General features: G+C 45.9%; 1 protein-coding gene across 2 annotated transcripts; it reads left to right on the top strand.

Moving 5' to 3' along the window:
• The first annotated feature begins 38 nt into the window (after positions 1-38).
• CHST4 (carbohydrate sulfotransferase 4) lies at positions 39-11,490 on the top strand. 2 transcript variants are annotated; one of them, XM_015874299.2, is made up of 2 exons: positions 39-6,715; positions 9,427-11,490. In XM_015874299.2, the coding sequence occupies exons 1-2, from the start codon at positions 6,654-6,656 to the stop codon at positions 10,574-10,576; spliced, it is 1,212 nt and encodes a 403-aa protein (XP_015729785.1). In that variant the 5' UTR covers positions 39-6,653; the 3' UTR covers positions 10,577-11,490. The 2 variants fall into 2 exon arrangements, with proteins under 2 accessions (XP_015729785.1, XP_015729787.1); XM_015874301.2 differs by having other exon boundaries at positions 39-1,934.
• Positions 11,491-12,075: the final 585 nt, after the last annotated feature.

The raw sequence follows: 12,075 nt of genomic DNA on the forward strand, positions 1-12,075 counted from the left end.
TTTGCCTCTGACCCTGCAGCTGCCTGGTTGGGGCCTGCCCTGCCACCAGCCAAGGCACGGGGACAGCCCTTCCAACCCTGGCAGTGCTCACCAGGTGGTCAGGGCAGGATGGGCTCTGCGAACCTGGTACAGACAAGGGCCAATTGCTTCCATTCCAGTGAGACTAGAAGCTCCCCATCTTCCACTGCTTGTTGATCCTTACAGCCACTCCCAGGCTCCCAGCAGAGTGATGTGCCCAGGTGGGCAGTGCCAGGCACCAACCTTCAGATTCAAGGGGGATTTTTCCCACCCTGACAGTAAATGCCAAGGTGGTACTTCTCTGTTGAGTGTTTGTGACATGCTGCCATGCCCAGGTTGCTGATGTCTAGATGCATAAGCCACATTACGTATGCAGATCTGACGGCCTGGTGCCTAATGGAAAAATGGGCCCGTCAAACTGCCTGCTATAGTCTAGGGCTCAAAGAACATTTTCTCTTCACAGAGGAGTGATGTACTGTATGCTTCATGCTGTCACCTACATTTCAGTTCACCTGTCTTATGGCGAGGCAAGGCCTGCAGGCTGGCTTTGCCTTCTCTCTGGTATGAAAAATGAGCTGGCTCTGAATTACATGCTGCCAGACCTTCTGCCAGGTTCTGTGGACTCCCCTTCTGTCCAGCACAAAGTCTGAGCACCAGTACACAGGAAGAAGCTATGTGATAAAGATAGCAGCGTATGAAAAGGTACACATCAGCCGAGTGTCCAGGCTACACCCTTCCCCTTCAAACAAAGCATCCCAGAAGAAAAAGAGAGAAGCTGGGCTGTGAGGGAATGAGGGGTACTTCGGAAATATGAGGTCACTAGACCTCAAAATAGATCCAGATAACATGAGTCGCTTGGGACAAAGATTGTCATATGATAAATAGAATGATGCGCGAGGAGTCTGTTGGGCCAGGAGGCCTTTACTGCATGACCTTGCTGCATTGTTGTACTGTGTTGCATCTACTGTAGCTGTCAAGTTTGTCTTGTTCTGAGACTTTAATTTCCATTAATAATGAACAGTTTGACCATTTTTAAACAAAGCTGCTCCCTTCAGATCCCTCTCCCTTCATGGACCCCCTTTCCTCCAGAGTCCTCCCAGAAATATCTGTTAATACGCAGCTATTCTTTAGTGATTAATGCTGTTCTGGTTCCTCTTAGCCCAGGAAGCATCTGACCAGCAGCCAGAGGCATATGCCTCTTTATTTTTGCCTTATACGTCTCAATACACTTAGATTTTTCAAGGCTACTTTCTCTATTGTCATCATCTGTTGTAAACATAATACTGCCTTTGTGTCAAGAGTGCTTTGGTAGAATTTGCCAGCATCCTAATGGCTGATCCACACCCATCATCCATGTCTTAGCTGGGGAGCACAAGCTGTATTCCTTGAGGCAGGCTTGCAGTGTGTTTATCCTCTTTTCTGCATTGTCTGGGCAAGCCATGTTTAGGAGGAAACAGAAACCCCAAACAGAGACCTAGGTGGTAAGGCAACCTTGTGCCTAGGCTTTCCTAGAGAAATAAAGGAATTTCTCACCTCCTAGGCAGATGAAGAAATTAAATGGAATGTGCTCAGCTTCCAAAGGAGCTAGCAGCAGACACCTGCCTGTAGTGCCACAGTTTGCCCAGCTGGCCTGGGTTCAATCACACCTGCCAGCAGTTAAGCAATCAGTTCATACAGGTGCTTTAAGAACAGGGATTCAGCCCACTTTCCTGGCCCACTTCTTATCTGCCATTCCCTCCTGCAGCCCTGGCTGTACCTTCATAGGGTTGCTGTCTGGAATAGTTACTAAGTGCCTTCCACCATGGAGCTATGGCCCTTGACCACAAGAAACCATCATGGACCAGCCTGCTCTCCACTAGAAAGCAGAATGCACCTGGGACTGTTGGAACCTGGGCAGTCGTGTGGAGATAATCAAGGTATGACCACGGAGGTCCTGGTGTTGCTCAGGAGTGGGATGGGGAACAAGATACTATGGGAAACTGGTCATGCAAAGTTTGTTTGTACATGAAGGGTGGCACATAACCTCATTTGTCTAAGATGTATATGCAGGCCCTGTCAGAACTTGACACCAGATGAGCTGACTTCCTTCAGTAGTGTTACCCATGAGTACTGGAGGAAGGAAACATTCAGCGTGTGTCAAAGGGAGACGTAGGCAAGATTCCACACAGTGAATTGTCCAGGACTGTGGTAAAGACAGTGGGTGTAAGAGGAGGTGGCAGCAGGAGGATGGGAGGCAGCATTTTCTTAAGGTGACTTGGAGAAATTTTGAAACCAGACTATGAGAGAGTAGAGGAGCTGATGAGAAGGAAGTCTCAGTGTGGGCCAAGTCTTGCTATTGACAGGATGAGCACACAAGGCATGTTGTCAGCAGGGGTACTGTTGCTTAAAAGCTGGCTAGCTAAGCTTACCCACTGTTCAGAATGAGGTTGGGGTTTTATCTTATATATTTGCCCTCAGCTGAGAACCCAGTAGAAGGGTTCACTCACATATGAGCAAAGCAGGGTGGGTGAAAGAGTCAGCCAGCATCTTTACTCTTGCCTGCTGCAACTCTGAGTAATCTTTTCTGTGTGCTTGCTGTACTCACATGCACCTATTCCCTGAAAATCCTACTCCCAGCCATTATCAGCATTCCATGAGTAAGCTGTAAGTCGTTCCCTAAACTGTTTGGCATTTTAGGCAAATAATTGAGCTAAACGGGAGCAAAGTCTGAAGATCAAGTTTATCTTCTGGGACTAGACTGTGTCAATTTAGGCTTGTCTATTTACCTTAAACTGTTTATAATTCAGATTATAACCTTACAGTTTATCTCAAACTCAAGGAAAAAGCTGTAGCAACAGAAATCCAGTGTCACGCCAGGCTGTGCCAGGGAATTGCTATGGAGACATGTCTCATGTAAGACGACATCACTTAAGTCATCTTTCTTGTCATTCCTCATTTTGGAAATCAGATGGGGTGAGTTCTGCTCTGGCTCAGGAGGAACCAGCCTTAACTGGCATTTAGTGTGGACACTGCACCTGTGCATTCTGACACTTGCCTGACTGTAGATTTTTCCTTTCCATCTCCTATGAACAACCAATTATAATGCAACCAGAGTGAATGTATAAAGTATCCCTGCCAAAAGGATCTCTTTCCAAAAGTCAAAGGATTCCACTTTGCTGCCTTCAGCCCTATGAAAGCAACGAGCAATTGAAGTACAGGTTCCTTGTTTTGTTGTTTGTTTGTGTTTGTTTGTTTGTTTTGAGACTACTGTTGTGTTTATTTCCTGCAAAGAGCCAGGCTTTCCCCGGGAATGCCAGAACCCAGCTAGCAGTAGCACAGTTTGCAGGCCCTTATGTGAGCAGCCGCACTGTAGCTTTCTGTCACAGATCTAGCAGATCCCAAACTTTCTCTGTCCTCTACAGCCTTAGTCACCTTAGCTAGAAAGCACCTAAACTTCTGTCTTGCAACAGAGATCTCTTTCTGTGGCAAGCATTTGCAAGTCCACAGTCACTGCATTGATTCACATGGCAGCTCCTGATTTCATACATCTGGGATGCAGGAAACATGAGTCAAGAACTAACTGATCTGTCTAAATATTAGCAAACACATGATAGTGAGACTTGTAGCCTAAATCTGCCTTTCTGCCAAGAGGATTTAAAAAAAAAAAAAAAAAGAAAAAGGCAGTAGCTTTGAGAACCTAAATGTTTCTCCAAGGCCAAAGTCATGACCTGAGCCATGACCTGAGCCACACGGGATAACAAACTTCCATTCAAAAAGAGAAGGCAACTCCAATCTCTGTCCAGAATCCTATCAGCGAGTAAACATTGATTTCTCCAAAGGAGGGTGTTCCTAAGGGCAGGGCTCTTGAAACAAAGGAATTTATGTTTTGAAGAAGGGAGAAATGTGCAGAACGTATGAAGGCCTTTCATCAGTCAAGAGTCGCTTTGTGGGTCGCATAAGGTTGTGATCTTGCATGTGACAGACAGCTCCAGGGTTAATATTCTTCCACTGACTTAATCACTATAGTTCCTTTTGCATCTGGTGGAAAGAGAAACTTCTGCAGCATCATTCCCATGAGCTACTTTATATGTAGATATGGTATAAGAGAAAATATATTCTACAGGGCATGTGAGGGCAGTTGCTAAAATCCTGGTTAGCAGTAAAGATTGTGGATAGGGAGGAAGTGCTCTTAGTCTCTTTTGATACAAAAATGTTGACATTACTAAATACAGTTGTAATATGCTGGGTTCAGAGCAGAGGACAGTAGTTCTCACAGTGTGCACCCAGACATATTGTCATTGCCAGGGAGTGCTGTAGATGCCAGAAGTACCAGTGAGTTCAAAGGATGACTGGACAAGTGAACACAAGAAAGCTAGGTGCTATGAAATGCAAAGACCACTTTACTCTCAACTGATTTTATGACACAGCTTCAGTACTAATGTCTATTCAAAATTAGCACTCTCTTCTCTTGCTGTAGCCAGGGGAAAGAAATATGAACTTCTAGGACATAACTGTCATCACTTGTTTTGAACATCCTTGTTCGGATAGGTGAATCAAGTACTCCAAAGCTCACTGCAGCTGGAGGAACACCTAGGGAGGAAAGCATATTCTCTTCTCTAGGCAGCTGCTCTTGACCATAGCAGAAGACAGCAGAGTTTGATCAGACCTTTCAGCTGATCTAGTTCCCCTGCTCTAGGTTTGCCCGTTTCTCTCCTCAGGCTACCGAAGACGTGCCTTTGGGGCACCTGTGCTACAGTGTCAGAATTGAAGAAAGTATCTCCAGACTGTACCTTCCATGTTATTCTTCACTCTATTCCCACTGCTGCTACACCAGGTCAGCTGTGCCTGTGTGTGCATGCACAATGCACATTACCTTCTCCTTCAGGAAATAAGAAATGGCAGATCACAGGGCTTGCGAGTCTGAGACCCTAGAAACCACTTTTAATCAATGAATGGAGTAGAAAACAGAAGTATGGTCAGACAGTGTTTGAGGTGGAAGGAAGCTGCTCAAGACCAAGTAGTAAGGAGCTAATTGCCATTAAGCACAGGCTGACTGCCATACGCTTGTGCTTTGCTTCATCTGTCACTTAAAGCTTATCAGTCAGACATGCAGGAAGAAACAGGTCCTTTGTTAAAATGCTGGAGTATTCTTCGCTTTCCACAATGTGCAGGACTCCAGGAGGGCAGAGTGGCAGAACAATGTGCCTTCCCAAGCCTTGTCTCCAAAGAAGAGTACGTTCTTCCCCTCTATACAACTGCTTATGCCACAGAGGCTGCCTTCTGGAAAGCTCAGCCAAGCGGCTCGTACTTGTCATCTGTGTAAAGGGAAAAGTCTGAGCTCCGTGACTGGAGCACTGTACAGCAGTGTTCAGTGTTGCCACAGAGCCTGAGTACTGGTGCCAAAGGACCAGCATGTCCTGGATGAACTACATACAGGTGGAGCAGGAGTTTCATATACCTCTGTTCATGCAAGTGTTGATAGGGAGAAACTAGGCTTCAGGAGGAGCTGATCAATGGTGTGACCCTAAAATATCAGTTTTGTAACTCTTCCAGGCATTTTTGCTCAGGGACATGACCTGGGGAGGGCTGTTAGAGTTAGGGTAGTTTGGTTAGGTTGTGGTTGGACTCGATAATCTTTAAGGTCTTTTCCAACCTGAGCAATTCTATGATTGTATGATACATATAAATCCACCCTACAGATGCTGTTTGTGAGTGACTAGGAACATGTAGCTGAAATCCAGGCTGCACAGAACACTGCTCGCTTGTCTCTAAAGGGCCAGATCTGGACAACTGTCAGCTTCTAACCTTTATTTCCTGACCCAAAGTTACCAGGGTTTGACCATCTGTGTTTGTAATGAAGAAAGTGAAAGGGAATGTGACCTTCCCTTCCCTGTTCAGGTTGTCTCTCCTGCTGGAAGGGCCCTTATTTTTTCCTCCTACTACTATTTCTTATACTCCAGTGGTCCTCAGAGCAGCACAGTAAGATCTCTAGGAACAGAGGGCACCATCAAGAGTTCAACATCTTACCAGAAAGCATAACAGAAAATATGGTGCTTGGAATAGGAACTACCCAAAGTGACTTGTCTTCTCACAGTTGCAGAATATCATGTGTTTCCCCAGCCCACCTCCACTCTTACTTACCACCTTACCTGGCACAGCCCAACTGCAGCTCCAATATCCTCTGAGTTATTAAACAGGACAAGTCCAGCAGCTCCTCTTACTGCTACCTCTTTCAGACAATTTCAGCTCCCAAAAATTCAACTCAAGCAGGTCACATCCCTTTTCCACATCTTAAAGACAAAAGGCTTTTTTGAGGCCTGCAAAGGATCGCAGCAAAATCAGCTTTCGGTTGCCCTCCTGAATTTCATGGCCCTTCTCATTTATTAGTAGTGTACGGTCATTTGTGCTCCTACAAGAAACTACCATTCCTGTGCTTTGCTGCTAGTGGAGGGTGGAGTTTTCTAATTTATGTCAGGTAAAAGTAGGCAGGCAAATTAATCAGAGCTCAGGCATAAATGAAAGAGGAAGTAGCATGCAGGTATAGATAAGAGCTGAGTACACGTGTGAGAGAGCCTAGCGTGAAGGCTGAGTGCCTGTATATATACATGCGCAGGTGTTTGTAAGGCTGCCTTAAGGAGTGTACTCTGCTGAAGTATATGTATGAGAAGGAAGTGTTGCTTGAATCAAGTCTGGTGGTGCTTCAAGAGGATATGCTAAGGTGAGATTTTCAGATATTTCTTGGTAACTCATGGATGCTCTGTTGCTCAGAACTGTTTTTGCTGCTTGTGCTCAGCAGCCTGAGATCATTTTTGTGAAGTATGTATAGATGCCAATAAAGTGCTGTATGGTTCCCTCTGTAGATGAAAGTTGTCGGTCTGTCTTAGGGGGTATTTCCTGCTTCTCTAGACTGTCTTCTCAGTATCTCTCACTAGTGCCAGCCAAGCCGTGTTCTTCTCTGAATGGGCAGAAGCTAATTCTAATTCTGCAAAAGCTAATGAGGTCAAATTGAAGAAGGATGTAATAAAACTATGAGCAATCATCACCACCATCAAAGACCAATGTCTGGAGCTTTCCTGGCACCAGATACCAGTGCCACTACAGCAGTGCAGGTCTGGAGATTTTTCCCCGTGTTTATGTAGTAGAATACTAAGCAACAGTCCGCATGGTGTGAGGTGTTTGGGATATATGATCACTCCTCTCAGATGCATAGATTCAATATTTCTGTGCTCTGGATATATGCCAGCCATGGTCACAGTGTGTATGTATACTTGGGGCTGCTTGCTGCCTTCTGTAATGCTCTTTCTTTGTCAGAATCGGGCTCTCCCTGTGCGTTTCCATACAAGCTGTGGTGATTTCATGTTCAGGGCTGGCAAAACTCCACCAAGTTGCATGCAGCGGTTTTTCCCTTTCTGAAACTTGCTCTCACAGAGGCACAAGCAGCGTCTGTCACTGGCTCAGCTCTGGTGGGCAGCAGGTCCCTTTTGGAGCAGGTTGGAACTGCCTCTTATCTAATGTGGGGCAGCCACTCACAGGAGCCAGCCTTGCAGCTCTGTCAGTCCCAAGTCAAATCCTGGCTCATGTCTGTGCAATCTGACGGTAGTAGTGTGCCTTTTTTGTTCTACAGTTGAGATTATCACAGTGACTCTTGTCTTTTCACTCTGCAGTTTTTCAAAGTCTTCATATATCAGTTCTATGAGGTAAAATGGATTGAATCATTCTGCTTGTGGCTCTGTATGTTTGCTGTTGGGAAAATCACAGAATCACACAGAATTGTAGGGGTTGGAAGGGACCTCTAGAGATCAAGTCCAACCCCCAAAATACCAGTAACCCAAAATAATGTGGTTAAGCTTAAAGATTTTAGTTTAGAAGCATTCCATCTGCCATGAGCAAGAGATCTAGTGGTGAAGAATAAGTGCATGCTCTGAGGAGACCTAATAGGCTCCTTCTGGTACTGGAAAGCTGGGGATGAACTTTTTATCAGGGCAGGTAACAACTGGACAAAGGGAAATGGAAGAGAGTAGACTTAGACTAGACATTGGGAATAAATTCTTGACTCTTGCAAATTCTTGGTCTCTTTTCAGTAGTGCGTGGGGACAGGACTAGTGTACTGAGATGAAACTACAGCATAGGAAGTTCCGCATGAATGTGCAGAAGAACTTCTTTACAGTGAGGGTGATGGAGCACTGGAACAGGCTGCCCAGGGAGGTGGTGGAGTCTCCTTCTCTGGAGATATTCAAGACCCGCCTGGACGCCTACCTGTGCAACGTGGTGTAGGGAGCCTGCTTTGGCAGGGGGGTTGGACTCGATGATCTCTAGAGGTCCCTTCCAACACCTACAATTCTGTGAATCTGTGACTGTGCGGGTGGTGAGATGCTGAAACAGGTTGTTCAGAGGGGTTGTGAATGCCCTCTCCCTGGAAACATCCAAGGCCAGGCTGGATGGGGCTGTGAGCAACCTGGTCTGGAGGGTGGTGTCCCTGCCTATAGCAGGGGGTTGGAACTGGGTGATCATAAAGGTCCCTTCCAACCCAAAACATTGTACATACCTGTGATTTATATGACCAAAAAATCAATGGGCTTCTTGTCCAGAAGATGAGAGAGAAGAATGTGGCCTTTCTCTAACTGTACAGTTTCATCCTTGCAAGATGCTACAAAAATAATATTTGTGGTAGTGTGTAGTGGCAGTACGCAGCCTAATGTGTAATCCTGATTTCCATCCTGGCTCTGAGAAATGGTATCTGCTGCCCTTTGAAGCCTGAGCTCAATAAAAGTGCACAGAATGGAGATGATAGACAAGAAAATGTATGCATACATGCCAGACAGAGAGATAAGTTTGGTTCCTAGTTGGTTAGCATCAGTGACTGTACTTGGAAATGTGCACAGTGCTACAGTAATTGAAGTCATGGGAGGATGCAGCTCCCTGCCTCCATGCAGATCATCCTGAAGGCTTCCATACAGAGGGAAATTGAGGCAAGGCATAACGAGGAGGTTGGAGATTTGAGAAATTTTTACAGGGAATACTTAAGCATTATGTATATTATATTATGTAATGAATCTAGAAGACAGCGTGATTAGCAGTATCTGCACAGTTGACAGCTAGGTCGTGCCTCAGACCTCTGCTGCTTTAGCAGGGGGGAAGCTAATCTGCATGGGCTGAGTTCAGCATGACTGTGGGCTGCCTCTGTGAGAAGCTGGGCTCCAGCGCTGCTTTGTTCGGGCTGGCCTTCAGCTTGCCCTACAGCCCTGGAGACCTGTCTCTCTCCCTTTCCATCTGGCTGTAGAAGGATAATGTGTGCTGTAGTTTTTCACGGTATCATAGTAGCGTGTCAGCTTTCCAAAGCACTGAAGCGGGATTGGCAGGAGCCTAAATCTCCACAGTTGTCTTCATCATAACTCTGTGATGCTGAACTCCTTCACTCTGTCTCTGTAGGTCCCTTGCAACCATGATGAAACCTAGAAGGATGCAGATGCTTCTGATTCTGGCATTTCTGTCCTTCCTTCTGATCCACTTCCACTTCCTAACCTGCAGCAACACTGCCTCCCTGGAGTTAAAACCTTCCCCAGTCCACATCCTCATCCTCTCCTCCTGGAGGTCAGGATCATCCTTCACCGGCCAGCTTTTCAGCCAGCACCCCAATGTCTTCTACCTGATGGAGCCTGCGTGGCACGTATGGGTTACCATGTACCAGAACAGTGCCAAAGTCTTGCACATGGCAGTGCGGGACCTGGTCAGGTCAGTCTTTCTCTGTGACATGTCTGTTTTTGATGCCTACATGTCTAGCCAGAAGAAAAAGTCTGACTTATTTCAGTGGGAGAAAAGCCGAGCCTTGTGCTCCCCCCCTGCCTGTGACTTCTTCAGTCGCAATGACATAATCACTGCAGGAAACTGCAGAACTCTCTGTGGCAGATACTCATTCAGCAAGGTGGAAGAAGCCTGTAAAACCTACAGCCACGTTGTAATCAAGGAGGTCCGCTTCTTTGACCTGAAAGTCCTCTACCCACTTCTCACTGATCCATCTCTGAACCTCAAAATAATTCACTTGGTCCGTGATCCTCGGGCTGTGTTCAGGTCCCGAGAGAATACAGTGGCAGAGCTGAAACGTGACAGTGACATTGTTGTAGGGTCCCAGAAGACAAAGGGAGAAATGGGACCTTACAACACGATGCAAGAAATCTGCAAAAGCCATGTTGAGATTTACAAGGCAGGCAGCCAGGCTGTTCCCAGCTTTCTGAAGGACCGCTACCTGCTAGTTCGTTATGAAGACATTGTCAGAGATCCACTAGGAAAGGCTGCTCAGATGTATAGGTTTGCAGGACTCCATTTCACACCAGAACTTCAGAAGTGGGTGCACAACATTACCCACGGGAAGGGAAAAGGAGAACAAGCATTTGATACTGGATCCAGAGATGCACTGAGCACGTCAGAGGCCTGGAGGAACACGCTTCCCTTTGAGAAGATAGAAAAAGTGCAAAGTGTGTGCAAGGATGCCATGGATTTACTGGGGTACCGGCTCGTTCAGTCTGAAGAAGAGCAGAAAGACAAGTCACTGGATCTTCTGTTTGGCCAGAATGAATTCTGAAGGCAGAAGAGCTGTTCCCGGTACCTCCTCTCTGAATGCTGAGAACTATTTACTGGTGCTGAAGAGGGCAGAGGTACATGTGTGTGTGAGGTCAGGACGAGTAACACAGGAATGCTGACTGCGCTCACCGTAGTTTTACCAGCAGCAACACAGGGTCACTCTCCAAAGCTACAACACAGGCTGGAGTAATGCCAACCTATCATCAAAATAAAGTTTGGGGTGTATGGGGAAGAGGAAGTATGTGTAGATGGAAGCAAACAGACTGCCAGAGGAGTGACATCACCTATCAAAGCTCAAAAACCCCTCCACAAGCCACAGCTAAATACTGGAGGAGACACGTGGAGCAACTGCACTGCAGCAGAAGAGGAAGTATAAATGGAAGCCAAACAAAGAGCACAATCTTTGTCATGCTGCCACCTGTGCACATACAGTGCCAGAAGAGACACAACAGTAACCATGCCGTGTTTTCTGGAAAGACTTTTTTTTATTTTTATTTTTCTCCAGAATGGCTGTTTTCAAGAAGAGCCTTCCATCTTCCCCCCCACCACACACACACTCTACTCCTGTGCCTGAGCCTTCAACGCTGATGGCAATGTTGGCAAAATGTCTGCATTCATTTGCCATATAGTAGGAAAAATAGTTGTAAAGGAAAACTCCTAGGTTTACACATAGGAATCTATTTCTGGGATGAGGTGAACCCATTGATTTTTCAGCTGAAATAATTATATCTTCTAGCTTTCAAAACCAGAAAGAGTTCTCACAGTTCATGTGAGAATGAGAGGAATTCATGCTAGTGCTAAGACTATGAAGACAGGTTAGGAACAGGTTCTAATGATACACATAGTGAAACTGAAATATGTTTGTGGCAGTGTATTAAAAAAAAGCTGAGAACAGTAAATTATTATATTGCATTATTTATTTTGTGAAAGTATTTCCTGTCTTAGAGCACATGCCAGGGACCTGAAGGCACCTGACTAAAGAATGATCGTAGGATGAACAAATTACCCTGATAGTTTTAAGGGAACTGATTATTTGTGTCTGTAGCTGCAAATACCTTGTTTTGTTTTGCTGACCTTGGTAGCTGGTCTTGTTTTTGCAAAGACTTGTTTTGCGAGCAGGTTCCTCTTGGGCTCTGCGTCACACATTGGCCACTCGGGTACAGTGCGCAGTGAAACAAACCCTGCAGACTGTTGGGAGAATCAAAGTAAGAGAGAGAGACTGCACTGGGAGAGAGGAGAAGCGCCCTTTCATTCATTCAGGGGCTGCCCTGCTGGCACTGCCTATCGCATCCTCTGCCAGCATGGTCCTGCTCTCTTCTTCAGCAGATTGCCATCTCTCAAGGGTTGGTAAGTAACAGTGCACTTGCTGATGGAGAAAGATCTAGCAAACAATACTTATTATTCGCTATGCTTTCTTCCATTCTCTTCTTAAGTGCCTGTCTAGTTTTCCACACAACCCCAAGGAACTAGTCAGAGCAACAGGAACATACCACATCATCC

The sequence above is a fragment of the Coturnix japonica genome, chromosome 11 (genome assembly GCF_001577835.2).
Source record: "Coturnix japonica isolate 7356 chromosome 11, Coturnix japonica 2.1, whole genome shotgun sequence".
NCBI lineage: Eukaryota > Metazoa > Chordata > Aves > Galliformes > Phasianidae > Coturnix > Coturnix japonica.